This window comes from Lithobates pipiens, unplaced genomic scaffold (genome assembly GCF_037356315.1).
Source record: "Lithobates pipiens isolate NorthernLeopardFrog02 unplaced genomic scaffold, aLitPip1_a1.2 Scaffold_18, whole genome shotgun sequence".
NCBI lineage: Eukaryota > Metazoa > Chordata > Amphibia > Anura > Ranidae > Lithobates > Lithobates pipiens.
The window spans coordinates 489,110,356-489,132,804 of record NW_027507758.1 but is presented as its reverse complement, the minus strand read 5'-3'; the positions used below and the strand labels follow the sequence as shown (position 1 = coordinate 489,132,804).

Genomic DNA, 22,449 nt, shown 5'->3' with positions numbered 1-22,449 from the left:
GTTCACACCGCTGCGATGCGGGAACGCCGCAAATCCGCAGCGTTTTCCCGCATCGCACTACTCCCGCCGGCAGTTCACACTGCCCTATGCGGACGGCTGGGAGTGTCAATGATATGTTAATGACACCCCCCAGATCCGTCCGCATATCGCAGTGCGATCTGCCGACTTGCACAGGAATCGGATCGCATAGTGTGAACCCCCATGCGATCCGATTCTGTTGCGGACCAAAAAAAGGGTCCCGTGCGAGTTTGCTGCGGGAGCGATACGAATTCAGCCATACTATCTGTATGGCTGTACTCGCATCGCTACGGAGATCGGATGTGATTTGCGGTGCGAATCACATCCGGATCTCCCCCCGCAGCAGTGTGAACCCAGCCTAAAAAGAAAAAAGGGAGTACATTAGTATTCAGAGCCTTTGCCATGATGCTAATAATTGAACTCGGGTGCATCCTGTATCCACTGATCATCCTTGATGTTTGTATAACTTGATTGGAGTGCACCTGTGGTAAATTCCATTGATTTGGACATGATTTGGAAAGACACACACCTGTCTATATAAGGTCCCACAGTTAACCAAGCCATGAAGTCCAAGGCATTGTCTGTAGACAGGATTGTAACGTGACATGGATCTGGGAAAAGGTACAGCAACATTTCTGTTGCATTCAAGGAGCACAGTGGCCTCCATCCATTAATGGAATAAGTTTGGAACCACCAGGACTCTTCCTAGAGTGGGCCGCCTGGCCAAACTGAGCGATCAGGGGAGAAGGGCCTTAGGTGACGAAGAACCCGGTGGCCACTCTGACAGAGCTCCAGTGTGCACATGACAGCATGTCTGGAGTTTACCAAAAGGCACCTGAAGGTGCCATGAGGAACAAAATTCTCTGGTCTTATGAAACAAAGACAATGGCTTATATGACAAGTGTCATGTCTGGAGTGAACCAGGCACTGCTCACCACCTGGCCGAAACAATCCCTACAGTGAATCGTGGTGGCAGCATCTTTCTGTGGCAATGTTTTTCAGTGGCAGGAGCTGGGAGACTAGTCAGGATCGAGGGAAAGATGAATGCAGCAATGTACAGATATCCTTGATGAAAACCTGCTCCAGTGAGGTCTGAACCTCAGACTGGGGTGAAGGTTCATCTTCCAACAGAACAACTCTAAGCACACAGCCAAGATAACAAAGTAGTGGCTATGGGACAACTCTGTGAATGCCCTTAAGTGGCCCAGCCAGACTTGAACTCATTGAACCTCTCTGGAGAGATCTGACCCTATGATCTCCATTGCAGAGTTTTGATTCTTTCATATAACAAGTGGAGAAACTTATCTGCTCACTCAGCTGTGAAAAGAAAACATCTGGGCAGTCTGCAAAGTTTTTAATGAGACGTAACTTCCTCCTTAGATCAAAGGGATACACTTCTGTGTGAAGAGAAAATCTGGGCAGTCTGCCAAGTTTTCAACAACTATAAATACAGGAAGTTTAACTACTTAAAGTCTAAATCTTTTTCTGACACTTCTTTAACCACTTGCCGACCGCCGCACGGCGATATACGTCGGCAGAATGGCACGGGCAGGCATATGGGCGTATATATAAGTCCCTGCCTGCCCGCGGGTGGGGGGCCCGATCGGGCCCCCCCCCCGGTGCCTGCGGCGGTCGGCATTCCTTCGAGAGCGATCCGGGATGAGGGGGCGGCCATTCATTCATGGCCACCCCCTCGCGATCGCTCCCGACGAATAGAAATCCCCCGTGACATCACTTCCTCTCCTGTAATGTAAACACAGGAGAGGAAGTGATGTATTCTCTCCTCCGTGTCGGTATTTTTCGTTCCGACACGGAGGAGAGCGGATCGGTGAGTTGCACCAACACTCTACACACACAGTAGAACATGCCAGGCACACTCACACCCCCCCTTTACCCCCCGATCACCCCCCCAATTACCCCTGCCCCCCAGTCACAGTGACACCAATGTCATTTTTTTTTTTTTTGCATTGGTGTCATTTGTGACTGTAATAACTGTTAGGGCAGTTAGGGTTAGCCCCCTTTAGTTCTAATGTACCCCCCTAACCCCCCCCAATAAAGGTTTAACCCCGTGATCACCCCCCGTCGCCAGTGTCACTAAGGCTGGGTTCACATTGCAGCGGTTTATGAGAACGAATGTGATTCGCACCGCACTGCAGTGCAAATCACATCCGATCTCTGTGCGATTCGAGTTCAGCCATTCGCCGCACCCGCCGCAAATTCGCACGGGACCCTTTTTTTGGCCCGCAGCAGAATCGGATCGCATGGGTGTTCACACCATGCGATCCGAGTTTTCAGATCGCACTGCGATATGCGAACTGATCTGGGGGTGTCAGTAACATTTCACTGACACTCCCAGCAGTTCGCATAGGGCAGTGTGAACTGCCGCCGGGAGGCATGCGATGCGGGAACCCGCCGCGGATTCGCGGCGTTTCCGCATCGCTCCAGTGTGAACCCAGCCTAATAAGCGATCATTTTTCTGATCGCCGTATTGGTGTCACAGGTGACGCTAGTTAGGCAGGTAGGTATTTAGGTTCGCCGCAGCTTTTTATAGCGCCAGGGACCCCCATATACTACCGCATAAAGCCCCCTGATTGCCCCCTAGTTAACCCTTTCACCTGTGATCACCATATAACTGTTACAGGTGACGCTGGTTGGTTAGTTATTTTTTTATAGTTTCAGGGCACCCGCCATTTATTACCTAATAAAGGTTTAACCCCCTGATCACCCGGCGGGTGTCATTTGTGACTAATAACTGTTAGGGCAGTTAGGGTTAGCCCCCTGTAGTTCTAAGGTACCCCCCTAACCCCCCCAATAAAGGTTTAACCCCGTGATCACCCCCCGTCGCCAGTGTCACTAAGGCTGGGTTCACATTGCAGCGGTTTATGAGAACGGATGTGATTCGCACCGCACTGCAGTGCAAATCACATCCGATCTCTGTGCGATTCGAGTTCAGCCATTCGCCGCACCCGCCACACCCGCCGCAAATTCGCACGGGACCCTTTTTTTGGCCCGCAGCAGAATCGGATCGCATGGGTGTTCACACCATGCGATCCGAGTTTGCAGATCGCACTGCGATATGCGAACTGATCTGGGGGTGTCAGTAACATTTCACTGACACTCCCAGCAGTTCGCATAGGGCAGTGTGAACTGCCGCCGGGAGGCATGCGATGCGGGAACCCGCCGCGCATTCGTGGCGTTCCCACATCGCTCCAGTGTGAACCCAGCCTAATAAGCGATCGTTTTTCTGATCGCTGTATTAGTGTCACAGGTGACGCTAGTTAGGCAGGTAGGTATTTAGGTTCGCCGCAGCTTTTTATAGCGCCAGGGACCCCCATATACTACCGCATAAAGCCCCCTGATTGCCCCCTAGTTAACCCTTTCACCAGTGATCACCATATAACTGTTACAGGTGACGCTGGTTGCTTAGTTATTTTTTTATAGTTTCAGGGCACCCGCCATTTATTACCTAGTCTCACTAGTGTACCCCTAAATTTAGGGGTGTCTACTTTCCAAAATGGGGTCATTTGGGGGGGGTTTGTGCCATCTTGGCATTTTATGGCCTTCAAAACTGTAACGCCCTTAGAAAGCCTGAAGGCGGTGCTTGGTTTTCGGGGCCCCGTACGCGGCTAGGCTCCCAAAAAGTCCCACACATGTGGTATCCCCGTACTCAGGAGAAGCAGCAGAATTTATTTTGGGGTGTCATTTCACATACGCCCATAGCATGTGTGAGCAATATATCATTTAGTGACAACTTTGTGTAAAAAAAAAAAAAAATTTTTTTTTTTTGTCATTATTCAATCGCTTGAGGCAAAAAAATAAAATATTCAATGGGCTCAACATGCCTCTTATCAATTTCCTTAGGGGGTCTACTTTCCAAAATGGGGTCATTTGGGGGGGTTTTGTACTGCCCTGCCATTTTAGCACCTCAAGAAATGAGATAGGCAGTCGTAAACTAAAAGCTGCGTAAATTCCAGAAAACGTACCTTAGTTTGTAGATGTGACAACTTTTGCGCAAACCAATAAATATACAATTATTGACTTTTTTTTTACCAAAGACATGTGGCTGAATACATTTTGGCCTAAATGTATGACTAAAATTGAGTTTATTGGATTTTTCTAATAACAAAAAGTAGAAAATATCATTTTTTTTCAAAATTTGCGGTCTTTTTACGTTTATATCGCAAAAAATAAAAATCGCAGAGGCAATCAAATACCATCAAAAGAAAGCTCTATTTGTGGGAAGAAAAGGACGCAAATTTTGTTTGGGTACAACATTGCATGACCGCGCAATTACCAGTTAAAGCAGCGCAGTGCCAAAGTGTAAAAAGACCTCTGGTCATTTACCAGCAAAATGGTCCGGTCTGAAAGTGGTTAAGTTAAAATCAATATTTTTTTTATGAGAGAGAGAGAGAGAGAGAGAGATTTTCCAAGTAATTTTCTATCAAAATAATATTGATTTTAACTTAAGAAAGAAGTGCTTTAAGTGGTTAAACTTCCTGCATTTATAGTTGTTGAAAACTTGGCAGACTATAATTAGCAGAGACCCTAGTGAACAAAATGGTAATTGCTGCAATATTTTGTCACTGTTTGCCCAGCAGTCTTTCAAACACAATTTTTTTCGGTTTCACTGCTTTTTTTCTGATTATATTTTTTTTGCACATTTTTTCAGGTCACATTTAGTGGCCAAGCGCTGCACTTTATTTCTTTTGTTTTTAGGCTGGGTTCACACCATAGCGATGCCTCCCGCCGGTAGTTCACACTGCCCTATGCGGACTGCTGGGAGTGTCAATGAAATGTTAATGACACCCCCAGATCCGTCCGCATATCGCAGTGCGATCTGCACACTCACACAGGAATCGGATCGCATGGTGTGAACACCCATGCGATCCGATTCTGCTGCGGACCAAAAAAAGGGTCCCGTGCGAGTTTGCGGCGGGAGCGATGCGAATTCAGCCATACTATCTGTATGGCTGAACTCGCATCGCTACGGAGATCGATGTGATTTGCAGTGCGGTGCGAATCACATCCGGATCTCTCACCCGCAGCGGTGTGAACCGGACCGTAATGTGACAGATGTTACATCACAAGAATCGTGAGAGAATCGTGATCTATCTTCTAAGCAAAAAAATGGTGATTCTCATTTTAGCCAGAATCGTGTAGCTCTAATGTCCACTGACCCTCCGCATCCAACTTGGAGCTTGATAGGTCATGCAAAGAGTGGGAGAAACTGCCCAAAAATAGGTGTGTCAAGCATGTAGCGTCCTACCCAAAAAGGACTTGAGGCTGTAATTGATGCCAATAGTATTGAGTAGAGGCTGTGAATACTCGTGTGTGTATATATGTGGCGGTCAGACGGAATAGGTCCGAAAAAAAAAAATCACGCTCAGTAAGGGGCTGAAAGTTGCCCCATCTCGATCTCAAGTTTGAAATCGCTAAATTGGCATATAAGTTGGACGTTGGTCATCGCTGGCCAGCCCTCTTCCCCTGATGTGCGTGACCAAACTTATTGGGCATCGCCTGGCTAGTGCCATCTTGTCATTGGTGGTTTACGGCGGTGCTGTTCTATATTCCTGTGTTTCTTGGCCATTATTGTGAGTACAGTATTACACTGCCCTTTCTCTTTATATTTAATATGTGACTCTTGCGGAGATGCTGGTACCTGTGGTGATTCTGCTTGCTGGATTTTCATTTCATATGGGCTGTTGCTCTTGCGGGTTAAAGGTCAAAAATATGCAGTAAGGCATTTGGACACTATATTGAGGTGTAAATACTCCTGAGTGTGGGCACTTGGAGAGTAAACTGGGCTGTCGCTTTAGTTGCATTTTCACCCTTTAAAGGGACATGCACTTTTATGGACTCCGTTAAATATATATTTGAAAAGGGTTTTATTTATTTTTTTTTTAAATATATTTTGGGCTTTCTTTTTATTTTAGGCACTGTATTTTATGTGGCGTGATTATTTTAAAAGTAGTGGCGCACCTATATTTCTTTATCAGTTATGCTGCTGTCCTATAGCGAATACACCCATGCGCAAAATTGTTTGATAACGCATCCTAAAGCCATGTCCCCATTTGCATTTCAAAAGTGGTGGATTAATCATGACCTGGGGCTCACAGCCCACTGTATAGCGACTATAAGACACTACTAAACAGAGGGAGGCACTGCAGCTCCCTAGAAACTGAGTTTTACAGAAGTTTTACTGATGGGGAGATGGATGTTGCTTTTACTGACTGTGGAGTAGTTGTACTGCAGGTTCAGTATAATCCACTCCACAAAGTGCAATTATATCCTAATCCATTTAGTTATATAGTCAGCCAGTCCTGAAATAGCTGGAGCTATAAACTATCCTATAGCTGCATTAATGACACACACCACATTGGAAATCGTGTCATTAGTTCATTAGTTAGGGTTTCTGTTGAGATACGGGCAGTGTGACCTTCTGAAGAAGCCTTCTGGTGTCACTTTTGCAAACCTATGTAACCAGTTTTACTTTGGCTCTTACTCTTTTTAGCTAATGGTGTGTGTGTGTGTGTGTGTGTGTGTGTGTGTGTGTGTGTGTGTATGTATGTGTGTATGTATGTATGTATGTATATGTGTGTGTATGTGTGTGTATATATATATATATATATATATATATATAATATAATATAATATAATATATAAAAACTGCCTACAGTACTGTACTCCCTTTCCTTTTTTAATTTGTGGTTTGTAATAAAAGCTGCAGTTTTGCTTTTTTGTAACCTTTCTTGCTGCCTTGAGCACTTTATAGCAGAGGCAGAGTTGTGGGGTGGTCCAAGAGTTGTGGGCCCAATGCTGGGGGAGCAGTAGTTCTCCCTGACCCAAGCTATTTGTGTTCACAAGGAAGTGCACTGTGTGAGTGGACTGGTGGCAGCCATCTTGGAAACTGTGACCAATGCAGGGCTGTATGTCTCTACAGATGCATTTGACTACAGGATGAAAGAGTATTCATATAAGGCTGATTTTGGAGGAATTAAAGGCAGGACTATCTCTGGCATTTTTGTCTCCCTAATTCTTGGGTTTCCATCAGGGATGTTTGATTCAGCACCCACTCCTCTCAGCAGACGTGGACTGCTAATAAATAGCTTGAAGTTAAGACCAGTGTTCTGTCAGCAGGAAGATGTGGAGATGCAGACATTTCTTCCACGGATGTCTACTTCTGAGGAAAGTCTGCATGGAACTGGTGTGGACCATTAAACTTTTCCCTCCAGCAGTGAGTCATTGTGCACATCAAGGATGCTTATCTGCACTTCCCAAATCCCCACCTTACCAAGGGTTCCTATGGCTTGCAGTGAAATACCGCCACTTTGAGTTTGTGGTCCTTCCATTCAGCCTGTCTGTTGGCCGTGGTGTACATAAATTATCAGGGAGGCATGAAAAGTCAGGCTGCTGTGTAAGAAGTGGATCTCATGCTGTCTTCAGTGAAAATTCCTGTCCCCACCCTGTCCGCCTTACACATTCCCAGTGTGTAAAATTGTCAGGCAGACTTTCCCAGCTATCAACGACTGACACTGAGGTAGTGGGATCTTCACCCGTTTGTGTCCAAGGGAGTATCCATGACCAGGGCCGCTGATAAGCCAGTACAGCTGACCCTGTTGTACTGGGCCCGGCCAGCAGGGGGGGCCCGAGCAATCTTAACAGCATTTAGAATAATGAAGAAAAAAGTCTGACTACACAGGGCTGACCGAAGGAGGAGGAGAGCATCACCACAGGAGCCTGGATATCACCAACTCTCAGATAACACACAGGTCTATGGATAAGAGAAGAGTGGACATGTATCCGGACATGTATTCCTATCAGCACCCGAGCCTCCCTCCCCCCTCCTCGGGAAGGACAGAACATCGGAGCTCTCCTCAAGGCAAGATAACAGGTGACAGATTGCATTCTTCTCCTGTGATCACGGTTGTTCTGTCTCTGTACAAATCTGTGCTGTAAACTTGCACTGTACCTCAGCAGGACAGGTCTGGTGGAAGTGAAACTAAATTCAAGAATATGTTAGGAAAATAATGGGACTTTTCAGGTACTACACACAGATGCATTTCACAAAATCATTCTTTTAATATATGTGTATGTTGAATATATTTATATAGCACCTGAAAAGTCCCAGTATATTCCTAACATATTCATAAAGTTGAGTATTAATTTTTTTTTTTTTTTATACTCTTTATTTCTTTTCTCAATTTTTTCCTTTACAAAGCACCATAAATACGTTTCAATTACATACATTATTTTTAGTAACAATGCTAATATTCCCCACCCCTTAACCAAAAAAAAAAAAAAAAAAACCCCTAATCCCCTACTTCACTCCCCTCGTTCCTCTCCTACCCTTCCCGTCCATGTATGGTGCTCTTTTTCCAGAAATGCTCCCCATTGTTGCCATTTACTTAGATGTTTTTGGCCTGAGTCCTCCAGTCTCTGTATGGACTCCTCTATTACCCTTATATGTTCTACCCTTTCCCCTGTCACTGAAAATATCATTTCTCTTAAAAAAGCAAATAAAATAAAATAAATAAAATAATAATAAATAATAAAAGTTGAGTATTAACAGCAAAGAAAGTGTGTTCACTTACCCGTTTCCATGCTCCAGCCAGCTGCAGAGCCCTCCTCCTCCACCAAACCTCAGCCTCATCACATCGCAAGGGGGCTGAAGTGTGAGCAACTGAGCTTTAGTCAGTAAAACATACACAAGCGCTGTAGGGGACCATTCAGCGCTGGAAGAAGCCAGCTAAAGCAAGAAATTGGGTAAAGCTGGGTACACACACATCAAAATTCAGTTTAGCAGTAATCAGACAAATTTTGATCTATGTGTAGCCCTCCTTGTTAGAAGCCAATCATTATACCACCTTAGTATATTCATATGCCATCCCACATACCGACTCCTACCACCTTTGATCACTTCAAATCACTGAAGTGGTCATTGTGGTTAGAGTGTTCCTTTAATATCTCTCAGAAAAAGTTAACCTTTGTATACTGATTCCACTTCATTTGATCATCATCTAGTTGTGTTAAATTGGTGGGGGGGGGGGGGTGCTGTCTGTATACCCTAGCCTCTCGGTATAGGGGCGGGGCCAGGGATGGGGCTAAAGGGGGCCCCGTCAGGTAGGCTGTACGGGGCCCCATGATTTCTATCAGCAGCCCTGTCCATGACTAAGGGCCCCTGAGCGTTCGCAGTGATTACTGACACACTGGTACCAGAAGGCTAGGACTTTGAAGTCTTAACTGGTGGGAGGTTAGGCGACTTCATCCTCATGCTTATGTTGTGGAATACATCTTGGCATTTCTCAAATCTGGAGTTGACCAGGTCTGGACCCTTCGTACAATCAAAAGTAAAATTTTTACTTTGGTGCGTTTTTTTTTTTTTTTTTCAGATCTGTTGCTTTGTATTTTTTTTTTTTTTTTTTTTTTTTTTTTTTTTTTTGTGCAAGGGGTGTATTCCACTAGTTAAGACTTTGTGGGACCTCAACTTTGTACTTTCTGTATTGCAGAAATCTCAATTTGACCTGGTTTGGGATATTACTTTAGTTCTTTTGACATGGATGGTTATATTTCTGGTTGCTATTGCTCTTACAGGCAAGAGCAGCTAATTTCTAAGACTCTAAGGAACCATTCCTGGTGCTCCCCAGTGGCCAGGTGGTTTTGCAGCCTTACCCATCTTTATTACCAACGTGGTCTCTTCGTTCCATCTTAAAGGAGACTGCTCTTCGCTAAGCAGAAAGCGGTGACCATTAGTCCCTGCTCTGGTCTGCTCCTCTGGTCCTCACTAGAGCATTGGGCTGGGGGTGGGGGGTTAGGAGCAGATGACTCCGGCTCTCAGCAGCGTGCTGGGAGGGTGAGCTAGCAGTCGGTCAGATGTTTGTGGATCCAAACCTTTTTGGGATGCATCCAGAGACTGGAGTGGCTCTGTGACTTTAGCCAATAGCAGGCTTTAGCCCGCTGTAGACTGATCCTGGGGCACAGGAATGCAAATATGCACTCTTGTAGCCCACGAGAAGTATGGACATACGAGCTTCCAGTCATAGCTGGAGATCATGCTGTCACCACCTCCCCTCGTCCTATCGGGCACTGCTTTTCATTCTTTACGAAAAATGCAAGGTGTTCTATGAATGGTGCTGTGTCAAGTGTCGTTTTGTGCAGAAGAGCAGCTGCTTGGCATGGCACCTGGAAGGCTGCAGTCATCGCTGTAGTAGCTCAGGTTATTTACAGCTCCCACAGATGTTGATCAGGTATCGTGCATTTATACTTGTGGCAAGCTGGCCTAATGTATGTACAGTACATTCATAATGTATTCAGACCCCTTTCACTTTTTTTTTATTTTTTATGTTGCAGCCTGATACTACAGTTCTTTAAAGCGGAGGTCCACCGTAAAGTGGACCTTCCGCTCATTGGAATCCCCCCCCCTCCGGCGCCACAATTGGCACCTTTCAGGGGGGAGGGGGGTGCAGGTACCTGTACAGTACAGTTATCTGCACCCACTTCCGGCATAGCTCTCTGCGGAAAGGGGCATAGATTACGCCCCTTTCCGAAAGTCCCCCGCTGCCTGCTGGGAAACACACAGATCCCAGAGGCAGCGGATCCATCCTTATTGTGCAGCGCGACTCGCGCATGCGCAGTAGGGAATCGGGAAATGAAGCCGAAAGGCTCCACTTCCTGATTCCCATACCCAAGGTAGCGGCAGCACCCGAGAGACTATCGAGAGATCGGCTTCGGGTGCCGACATCGCCGGCGCGCTGGACAGGTAAGTGTCACTATTTTAAAAGCCAGCAGCTGCAATATTTGTAGCTGCTGGCTTTAAAAATAAAAAATAAAACGCGGACTCCATCTTTAACTACCTCCAGCCCACGCTATAGCCGAAAGACGGCTACAGCGTGGACTCACGTCACGCTTCCCACACTCCCCCTGCAGCGCACATTGGCATGTACCTGTGATCAGAGTAAAAAGCCAGTCACAGCGACTCTTTACCATATGACCAGCTGTGTCCAATCACAGGTGATCACAGTGTAAACATGATTTACCAGTTATCAGCAGTCCTTTCCTCCCACTGACTCAGTGCGAGGAGAGCCCATAACTGCCAAATCTACACAGGGGACAGTTTTCACTGATAATCGGGGCACTGGTCATTGTCCTGATTGGTGCTGCCCCAACTGTGCCTGACAGTGATGCCTCATCAGCACACATCAGTAAAGGGGAAAAATTACAGTACTTAGAGAATTTTATAACCAACTAAAACTTTTTTTTTTTTTTTCACAATTGTCAGTCTTTTTTTCATTTGTTTAGCAAAAAATTAATAAGCTCAGTAGTGATTTAAATAACACCAAAAGAAAGTTCAAACTGTCTAAAGAAAAAAAAAATTTTTTGTTTGGGTACAGTGTTTGCATGACTGCGCAATTGTTCAAAGTCTAACAGCGCTGAAATCTGAAAATTTAGGCCTGGGCAGGAAGGGGTAAAAGTGCCCAGGAGGCAAGTGGTTTAAATTCATTTATTTTCTCATTAATCTACACGAGTACCCCATAATGACAAAGTGAAAACAGAATTTTAGAAAAGAAAAAACTAAAATCTCACACGTGCCAAAGTATTCAGACACTTTACTTTGAAGCACCGTTTGGTAGCAATTACAGCCTCGAGTCTTATTTGGGTGTGACACGACAAGCCTTGCACAACTAGATTGGGGGATTTTCTGCCATTGTTCTGTGCCAGTATTAGAAGAAATCTCTCAAACATGAATAAAGACAAAAACTGGTAGGAATAGGAAGGATTAAAACTGCTGACAGTTTTTTATATATATTTTTTGTTTCTGATCTGTCTTGGTGACACCCACGGGCCACACTTGATTGACTCTCACGGGCAAGGAAGTAGCGGAGCATCTCCCTGCTATGATCACAAGCAACTAACGTAAATTCTCTTCCTCACTATTTGAAAGCAAAAATTAGCTTTGTTAAATTTTTTTTGTTTTATAAATTGCAAACGTTAAAGACCAAAATGATACTAGAAATTCTAGAATTGGAAAATGAATCCTAATAAGTGCTTGGGTGTTTGGCAATTAAGTGTGATAAAGGCGTCCTTTTGAGGATCTATAGCTCTTGCATTTTCACAGGTCTGCTGCGAAACTCCACCTGCTGGGGCTTAGTGTTAAACATCGTAATGTGCAATAAATGTGGTGTGTTGTTTGTTTGTTTTTTTATTTATTAGGAAGGAGTGAAATATGCTCTTCTGATGAAGTAATCATATGTCTGATTGTCAGGTCTCGTGTCTAGAAGTCTGTTTTCGAGACACCTGTCATTTACTCAAATAGTGAAATGTACTGTACAAAACAATTTTGGGAAGCTAATGATGGGGAATCTGTAAGCACTTGAATCCAATGTCCTGATTTATGTTTATTTTTTTTCAGACTTAAGGAAGTCCACTAAGAAGCGCAGTGACTCGCCGCCTGCTGAGCTCCCCAGTCTGCGGCGGAGCACACGACAAAAGACCACGGGCTCCTGTGCTAGCACCAGGTATGCAATGACTCATTAGCCTGTTTTTGCTGTTTTTTGTTGCAGGTCTTCTATATATTCCTGTACTACATCAAAGTATTTATTAAAGATACTAACCATAACTTACAAAGCCATGCATAACTTGGGCCCCAGGTACATCACTAACCTGGTCTCAAAATACCAACCAAAGCATTCTTTGCTCCTCTCAGGACCTCCTGCTCTCTATCTCCCTTGTCACCTCATCCCATTCTTGCCTCCGGGACTTCTCCCGAACCTCTCCCATCCTCTGGAATGCTCTACCCCAATTTGTCCGCTTCCAGACGATCACCGAAAACGCATCTCTTCAGAGAAGCCTATCTGGCCCCCACCTAATTAACTAACTGTACATTTATTTTCTCCATCGGCACATCCGCAAACCAACCCTCCATCTGAGATTGTAAGCTCTAAGACCCTTTTCACACCACGCCGCCCATAGCGTCAGCGGCAGAATGCCGCTATTTTTAGCGACGTTTTACCGTCGGGTTTGCGGAGCATTTCGGCCGCTAGCAGGGCGCTTTTACTCCCCACGCTAGCGGCCGAGAAAGGGTTAAAACCGCCAGAAATATGCCGCAATAGCGGCGTTTTGCCGTTGGTATTACAGCGCTGCCCCATTGATTTCAATGGGGAGCAGCGGTGGAGGAGCGGTAAACAAAGAAGCTGCTGGCAGGACTTTTCCCTGACGTTCTGCCAGCGCACTGCTGCAGTGTGAAAGCCCTCGGGGCTTTCACACTACAGACAATGGTGCAGCTTTTTTAGGGCGGATTGCAGGCTCTATTTCTAACGCTATAGCGCCTGCAAAACGCCCTGGCGTGAAAGGGGTCTAAGGAGCAGGGCTCTCTGATTCCTACTGTTTTAAAGTGTATTGTAGTTGTACTGTCTACCCTCAAGTTGTAAAACGCTGCATAAACTATCGGAGCTATATAAATCCCGCATCATAATTATGATTAGCTGTCATTGGAATTCAGTATTCATTGAATGACATCACAATTGTGTGCCGCATTCTGCACCAATCCGAATTGTGAATGCAGCGTTATACATTCCCATCAGCATTATGGTCCCCTAACTTCACAGCATATCTTTGAAAGCACAGAATAACATTGTATATGTATTTGTGTGGAAGCTCTGAATAGGGTTTATTTAATTTTTTTTAATGCTCAATTGACACCACTTTGTGTAACCAACTAAGTTTTAGCTTCTGCTTACGTCCCACTACAGTAGTAAACATGTTGTTTTTGACCTTAAAGTACAATTCTGGGTAGAAATAATATCTACCCCCACCCCCCCCTTACTTTTCCCTTAGTCGGCGAGGCTCTGGCCCGACCAAGCGAGCTGCAGCTGAAGCTCGCCGACAGGAGAAGATGGCTGATCCTGATAACCAAGAGGGTGCTAATTCTTCGGCTGCACGTACAGATGATACCACCCAGGGAGCTGCAGGTACAATGTCAAGTGTGTCGGTTCTGTAATGATCTGATGTTTTTTCTAAATATTAACAAGTGAAAAATTGCTACACCCTATATGTGAAGTTATCTGGTGCAAGATAATAAGTATAGCTAGAGAGCACACTATCAAAATAGAATTCTGACATTCCTGTTCTACATGAAAACATTTCTGCTAGAAAACTGCTTCAAACCCCCAAACAGTGTATAATTTTTTTTTTTTTTTTTAAGCAGAGGACCTAGAGAATAAAATAGTGGGTGTTACATGTTTTTATGCTTGGTTAGGTTTTTTTCCTGGCTGTTTTAGCAGTTACAGCAACTCCCCCCCCCCCCCCCCCCCTCCTTCTTTTTTTTTTTTTTTTTTTTTTTTTTCCTTTTTAGTTAAAAGGTTTTACGTAGAAGCTGATAATTTTAAGCACCCCTCTCATTGTTGAATGGTTTGTCTCAACTCTCTAAGGCTATGTTTAGCTATGCAGCAAGGTTTCCACACCCCCCAAAAAATCTATTTTTGGCAAGCTTCGCTGATGTGTTTGAAAGGCAGTGAGGAGTAGATATCATTCTTCCTCACCTCCTGTTTAAACCCCATAAGTGGCACACACACACACCGCACCTACGTGCATTGCATGTGGTTGTAGGGTGTTGGTGGCACTTTCGCATTCCCTTGAATGGGTCAGTTAGCAGTGGTTCTGTCCGCTAAATGTTGAATAGGTCATTAATAAAAAAATATATAATCTAATACAGTTCCGATACAGCCAACAAGATAGTAAACAGAGCTCGTGATCAAAGAGTTTTACATAGCAGCCTGCATGAAGCTGTCACTTATAACAGATGTGTAAAGGTGGTAGTAAGATGTGGGTGATGCATACAGGTTACAAAGCATCTAAGTAACCTAACCAGCATTCTCATATGCAATTAAATGTGTGCATAGCATTACATAAGAGATACATTTGCTTTCCGTAAGCAATGCACATGTTCAATTCCTGTAACCTCTCTGCTGTTGTAGTTGGTAAGTTGAGATCCATTTAACAGGAACTGCATGTTTTTAATGTGCCAACAGCAAGTCTAAATGAGCCCTTACTGCCACTTTTGCCTGACAGCTTGGTCTGGTAAAGCAAGTAGAAAAAACCAGGCTGGACCAACAGATGAAAGTTAAAGTGGTTGTAAACCTCTGAAATGAAAAATTATCAGTGCATATCCCTCCAAGTATGCACTTGCCTCAATCCAAAGCACAGAGTGTGACTTGATTCCTCTATCTGCATGACTTACTTCTGACGATTCATGCCGACGCCACAGAATATCTGGAGATGGGGGGGGGGGGCCCAGTACACAGTGACAGCCTCTGCTGTGCATGGTTCCCCATGCAACTGTATAGTTTTGGGGGGGTCTTTTTCCTCCACTCAGGTCTCATGATACACTCGGCTCTCCTCTCTGTGCTGTGTGATAGCAGATCACTGCCCACTTCCTGCTGGAAGTTGAAAAATTGCTTTTGATCTGTGTGTTTTTAGGAGGCTGAAAAGAGGGGCCACAGATACAACCTAGATAGGATTGGTTTCATTTGTGTATTACCTGAAGCTAGTCAGTTTTAAAGGTTTTCAACCACTTTAAAGAAAAAGCTTAAAGAAACCATACAGCCAACACATCTAAGAACTGGTAAGCCGTAATGCATAATTTTTTATTTTTTGGTTTTAGGACAGTTTCACAGTAAGTGGTCGTTTTTTTTTCTAGTTGACCATACTTTAATGTATGTTTTAGTTCCAAATCACACTATTACGGTGCAGGAAGCCACATGTGATTCGGACAAGAAACACTGTTAAAATCTCATGCGATTCTTTACATTATGATTTTAGCTATTCATTATTTTTTTTTAGGCTCAAATCGCACTGCACCCGCATGAAAGGTGCGGGCACTTTTTTTTTTTTTTTTTTCTTCCTGTAGTGAAATCGGATCGCAAGGGTGTTTTGGGGTGTCATTAACATAGATACCCGCAGCTGTTCCCATGAACAGAGTATGACTAATGTGGTATGGGAAATGCACCAGAATCACTTCAAATTCCGCACCACATCAGTGTGAACCAGCACTTATCCTGTTTTGCTGGAAAAAAAATGAAGTCCTATGCTCTTGTGACCCAAGACTGTAAACTTTCAGTGTTCTAACTAGATTGACCAGAAATTTGCTGCACAAACAGCATTACAAGTGTCAGGTGTGATGTTACCTACCAAAGGTTTTCGTGTTACTACAAGACTTGGATGCCTTACATTTCAGACCTTTCATTCATAGTGTGTGTTTGTGCGTGTGTGTGTGTGTGTGAGATATATGTATTATAAAGGACAAGCTAAATTAGCTTTTAATTATATTGTAATAGCATGACTTACAACTTTAACAGGAGCAACAGGCGAAAGGTCTTCATCTCTTCTCTCCCCTCCAGCCTCTAGCTCTGTAGCTGGTGCTGTGGGGATGACTACATCTGGAGAAAGTGAGAGCGATGACTCTGAAATGGGGCGGCTACAAGGTAACCACACACAATGCATTCCTATACCCAGCCACACATTTAAATATAAATGCAGATAATAGGCAATGTTAACACTATGGCGGAAATTCAGTAACACCCTAACACCTACTTTTCTGGTGGCCCTTTTAAAATGGCATGCGCCAGATTAAAAAAAAATCTTACCATCGGTTTTGATCGCTTTACTGGCACAATGTGATGTAATCTGGTAGTTCTTAATGGAACTAAAATTTTAAAAAGAATAACTACCAATTTGTATGTAACAAATGCAGAGGTACAATGAAATTCTAGAGTGCCTTGGACACTCCTTATGAATTCCCCTGCATGTGTGTTTTCTGTGGTTTATGGTTTTGTCAACAATTAACATAATTTTTTTTGTGGAAAGGGAGTCCTAACTCCCGAGTGTCTTGCACAAGTACTTTAAGTAACACCACATTTCACCTAATAAAGCACTTTGCTCAAAAATTCCTTGCAAATAAAATGCCTTAGAATGGTGTTAAGTACACCTACCCTGTCATTGATTTAGTAATCCACACACAGATGTATTTATATTACAGCACAGTCAACCCACTGATTACGCCTATGTACATATGGAAACAGAAGGTGCAGTGGGGTACACCCCCCCCCCCCAAAGCAAGCTCAGAGAATAGTATGGCTGCATACACATGGCACGCTATTCTTGTATGACAGAGCAAAGCATTGTTTTTTTTTGATCATATAAGGGTAATGATCAACCTAGAACTAGCACACTTACAAATTTAGTTTGCTGTTTTTCTGGCATGTTTGGAAATCTGACTGTATGAAGTTGTTCCCCATAGGGTTGGGAGTGATGTTTTTTTTTTTTTTTTTACCAGCTTTTACTCTATTGGCCTTAACCTGAGAAGTTTTACAGTAAAGCTAAAACATCTTCAAGGGTAAGGTCACCTTTGGGAACATGTTCCCACTCCTGAAGCATTTCGTATCTAGTGACAGCAAGCGGTGGATCTTCTCCCCCCAGCTCACTGTCACGATTTTAAAAAAAAACAAAACAAAAAACACAGCTGTGCAGGACTCTGCTCGCCCAGCTGCGTCATTCATTCAGCGTTTTTAGAATAGGAAACTACAAATACAAAAGGCTTTTTGTGGCTGTAGGCTTGTAGTTCTCAATGAACTACTAGAGTGCTATTGAGCTCATTGTTTACCGGCCTGCTAGTATGAGGTACGAGCAGACAGATAAACTGACATGTCTGCAGGAGTCTTGCATGGGACCCATAATCTTCTGATTGTGGGTGCAATGCTTTCCAGGCTCCTAGTGTTTAAATTTTTTATTTTTTTTTAAATACACATTTTTGTGCCTGCAAAAAGATAGATATATATATATATATATATATATATATCTATCAAAAATTTAGTTATTGCAGGTTACCAATCATTGGATGTGCTGGCTGCATTAGTTTTCTTTTTTGACCTTTTGTCAATTAGTTTTCACCTGGTGATCTGGCCAGTAAAACACCTCTTGCATTGGCAGGCCTACACTCTGGATAAATAGACAGAGACGCCTTTTGGACAACAGAATTCAGTCTGGAGGAAGTGTTAGATGTATGACCAGATTTAGATGCATTAAAAACCAAGCTCTGGCTAGGCAGTTACAGTAGCAGCTTTTTTTGTTCCCCTTTTGCTATAAAGGTTTTACAAAAATAAATAAGTGTTGACAGCGGAATCCCTCTCCTACAGAGCCATTGTGTTCTCTTGGTGGGGAGGGGGAGCCATACCTGCCGGGAGAAGTCTATGATTGTTGTTAGCGGCTATACCAACCACTAGCAATAATGTGCAACGTCTAGCAGGCTGGTTGTACCCAAGTTGATACATTTAGCCTGCCCGTACATGGTTCGAATGTTCAGCAATAACTGTCCAAGATTCAAACAGTCTATGGCCAGCTTTAGATATTTGAGACAAACCACATCTGCAGGATAGCTTGTTCCGTTGAAAATCGGACTCACTGGCTGGATTACCAGGTAAAAATAAAACCCTAAGGAAAACTAATACAGCCATCACATCTAAGAATTGCCAATCTGCAATATGTCTGCTTTTTGGTTTAATCCTGCTTTAAAATCACTACAATGGTTATACAACTTGGTCATATGAGCAGCCTAAATTTCTTATCAATGAGCTACAGTTAACACTTGCTAGTAATTTTCAGATCGTTAGGGTAGTCAGATCAGTGAGTAATTTGTTGTTCTATCATTGTCTAAATCATTGCACAAAAACATGGTCATTTAAATAAAGTTCAGCTCCTGTTGATTTGATTTATAAAGTAATAATTTAGTTAAAGGTTTCATTATAGCAGCAACCAGCACCATAGTTCTTACATTCAAGGAAAACGGACAATTTAGGTGTTTTAAGTTCTAAATATTGAATCTGATCAGTTTCAGAAGTCCCTTTTTTGTAATTCTTATAAATTAATGTTTAAGCTATACACTGCATTGGACTGTATCTTCAATGCTTCCAGGTTGATTACCTTCAAATGTTAACTATATCAATATCCTCAATCTTGCAGCTCTTCTGGAGGCACGTGGTCTCCCACCTCATTTGTTTGGCCCCCTTGGACCTCGCATGTCTCAGCTCTTCCATCGGACAATTGGAAGTGGTGCAAGTAAGTTTTCGATCATATTTCTAGAGAGATTATAGGGAATTCAATAAAGCAGTTACGACAGGTTCTATTTTATTTTTTTATTTTTTTGTATGACCAGTTTAAAACCTAATTAACCAGTTGCCGACCGCCGCACGACGATGTACGTCGACAGCATGGCACGGGCAGGCATATTGGCGTACATGTACGTCCCTTGCCTCCCGCGGGTCGGGGGCCCGATCGGGCCCCCGCCCGGTGCCTGCGGCGGTCGGTTTTCGTCCGGGAGCGATCCGGGACGAGGGGGCAGCCATTCATTCATGGCCACCCCCACGCGATCGCTCCCGACGAATAGGAATCCCCCGTGACATCACTTCCTCTCCTGTAATGTAAACACAGGAGAGGAAGTGATGTATTCTCTCCTCCGTGTCGGTATTTTTCGTTCCGACACGGAGGAGAGCGGATCGGTGAGTTGCACCAACACTCTACACACACACAGTAGAACATGCCAGGCACACTCACACCCCCCCTTTACCCCCCGATCACCCCCCCAATTACCCCTGCCCCCCAGTCACAGTGACACCAATGTCATTTTTTTTTTTTTTTTTGCATTGGTGTCATTTGTGACTGTAATAACTGTTAGGGCAGTTAGGGTTAGCCCCCTTTAGTTCTAATGTACCCCCCTAACCCCCCCAATAAAGGTTTAACCCCGTGATCACCCCCCGTCGCCAGTGTCACTAAGGCTGGGTTCACATTGCAGCGGTTTATGAGAACGAATGTGATTCGCACCGCACTGCAGTGCAAATCACATCCGATCTCTGTGCGATTCGAGTTCAGCCATTCGCCGCACCCGCCGCAAATTCGCACGGGACCCTTTTTTTGGCCCGCAGCAGAATCGGATCGCATGGGTGTTCACACCATGCGATCCGAGTTTGCAGATCGCACTGCGATATGCGAACTGATCTGGGGGTGTCAGTAACATTTCACTGACACTCCCAGCAGTCCGCATAGGGCAGTGTGAACTGCCGCCGGGAGGCATGCGATGCGGGAACCCGCCGCGGATTCGCGGCGTTTCCGCATCGCTCCAGTGTGAACCCAGCCTAATAAGCGATCATTTTTCTGATCGCCGTATTAGTGTCACAGGTGACGCTAGTTAGGCAGGTAGGTATTTAGGTTCGCCGCAGCTTTTTATAGCGCCAGGGACCCCCATATACTACCGCATAAAGCCCCCTGATTGCCCCCTAGTTAACCCTTTCACCAGTGATCACCATATAACTGTTACAGGTGACGCTGGTTGGTTAGTTATTTTTTTATAGTTTCAGGGCACCCGCCATTTATTACCTAATAAAGGTTTAACCCCCTGATCACCCGGCGGGTGTCATTTGTGACTAATAACTGTTAGGGCAGTTAGGGTTAGCCCCCTTTAGTTCTAAGGTACCCCCCTAACCCCCCCAATAAAGGTTTAACCCCGTGATCACCCCCCGTCGCCAGTGTCACTAAGGCTGGGTTCACATTGCAGCGGTTTATGAGAACGGATGTGATTCGCACCGCACTGCAGTGCAAATCACATCCGATCTCTGTGCGATTCGAGTTCAGCTATACAGATAGTATGGCTGAATTCGTGTCGCACCCGCCGCACCCTCGCACGGGACCCTTTTTTTGGTCCGCAGCAGAATCGGATCGCATGGGTGTTCACACCATGCGATCCAAGTTTGCAGATCGCACTGCGATATGCGAACTGATCTGGGGGTGTCATTAACATTTCACTGACACTCCCAGCAGTTCGCATAGGGCAGTGTGAACTGCCGCCGGGAGGCATGCGATGCGGGAACCCGCCGCGCATTCGTGGCGTTCCCGCATCGCTCCAGTGTGAACCCAGCCTAATAAGCGATCGTTTTTCTGATCGCTGTATTAGTGTCACAGGTGACGCTAGTTAGGCAGGTAGGTATTTAGGTTCGCCGCAGCTTTTTATAGCGCCAGGGACCCCCATATACTACCGCATAAAGCCCCCTGATTGCCCCCTAGTTAACCCTTTCACCAGTGATCACCATATAACTGTTACAGGTGACGCTGGTTGGTTAGTTATTTTTTTATAGTTTCAGGGCACCCGCCATTTATTACCTAGTCTCACTAGTGTACCCCTAAATTTAGGGGTGTCTACTTTCCAAAATGGGGTCATTTGGGGGGGTTTGTGCCATCTTGGCATTTTATGGCCTTCAAAACTGTAACGCCCTTAGAAAGCCTGAAGGCGGTGCTTGGTTTTCGGGGCCCCGTACGCGGCTAGGCTCCCAAAAAGTCCCACATATGTGGTATCCCCGTACTCAGGAGAAGCAGCAGAATTTATTTTGGGGTGTCATTTCACATATGCCCATGGCATGCGTGAGCAATATATCATTTAGTGACAACTTTGTGAGAAAAAAAAAAAAAAAAAAAGTTTGTAATTTTCCCGCAACTTGTGGCAAAATATAAAATATTCCATGAACTCAACATGCCTCTCAGCAAATAGCTTGGGGTGTCTACTTTCTAAAATGGGGTCATTTGTGGGGGTTTTGTGCCATCTTGGCATTTTATGGCCTTCAAAACTGTAATAGGTAGTGAGAAGTGAACTCAAAAATTTACGCCCTTAGAAAGCCTGAAGGCGGTGCTTGGTTTTCGGGGCCCCGTACGCGGCTAGGCTCCCAAAAAGTCCCACATATGTGGTATCCCCGTACTCAGGAGAAGCAGCAGAATTTATTTTGGGGTGTCATTTCACATATGCCCATAGCATGTGTGAGCAATATATCATTTAGTGACAACTTTGTGTAAAAAAAAAAAAAAAAATTTTTTTTTGTCATTATTCAATCGCTTGAGGCAAAAAAATAAAATATTCAATGGGCTCAACATGCCTCTTATCAATTTCCTTAGGGGGTCTACTTTCCAAAATGGGGTCATTTGGGGGGGTTTTGTACTGCCCTGCCAATTTAGCACCTCAAGAAATGAGATAGGCAGTCGTAAACTAAAAGCTGTGTAAATTCCAGAAAACGTACCTTAGTTTGTAGATGTGACAACTTTTGCGCAAACCAATAAATATACAATTATTGACTTTTTTTTTACCAAAGACATGTGGCTGAATACATTTTGGCCTAAATGTATGACTAAAATTGAGTTTATTGGATTTTTCTAATAACAAAAAGTAGAAAATATCATTTTTTTTCAAAATTTGCGGTCTTTTTACGTTTATATCGCAAAAAATAAAAATCGCAGAGGCAATCAAATACCATCAAAAGAAAGCTCTATTTGTGGGAAGAAAAGGACGCAAATTTTGTTTGGGTACAACATTGCATGACCGCGCAATTACCAGTTAAAGCAGCGCAG

At 44.2% G+C, this 22,449-nt stretch overlaps 1 protein-coding gene across 11 annotated transcripts in view; it reads left to right on the top strand.

Moving 5' to 3' along the window:
• The window catches only part of TRIP12 (thyroid hormone receptor interactor 12), a 200,965-nt gene that overhangs the window by 92,278 nt on the left and 86,238 nt on the right, over positions 1 to 22,449 (top strand). For 5 of the 11 annotated variants that reach the window (XM_077488552.1, XM_077488551.1, XM_077488550.1 and 2 more), the window contains 4 exons: positions 12,425 to 12,530; positions 13,849 to 13,982; positions 16,410 to 16,493; positions 19,027 to 19,122. In XM_077488552.1, the coding sequence (XP_077344678.1) occupies positions 12,425 to 12,530; positions 13,849 to 13,982; positions 16,410 to 16,493; positions 19,027 to 19,122 (420 nt within the window). Of the gene's footprint in view, positions 1 to 12,424; positions 12,531 to 13,848; positions 13,983 to 16,367; positions 16,494 to 19,026; positions 19,123 to 22,449 lie in introns of all 11 variants that reach the window. The other 6 variants (XM_077488549.1, XM_077488547.1, XM_077488546.1 and 3 more) reach the window with 2 other exon arrangements.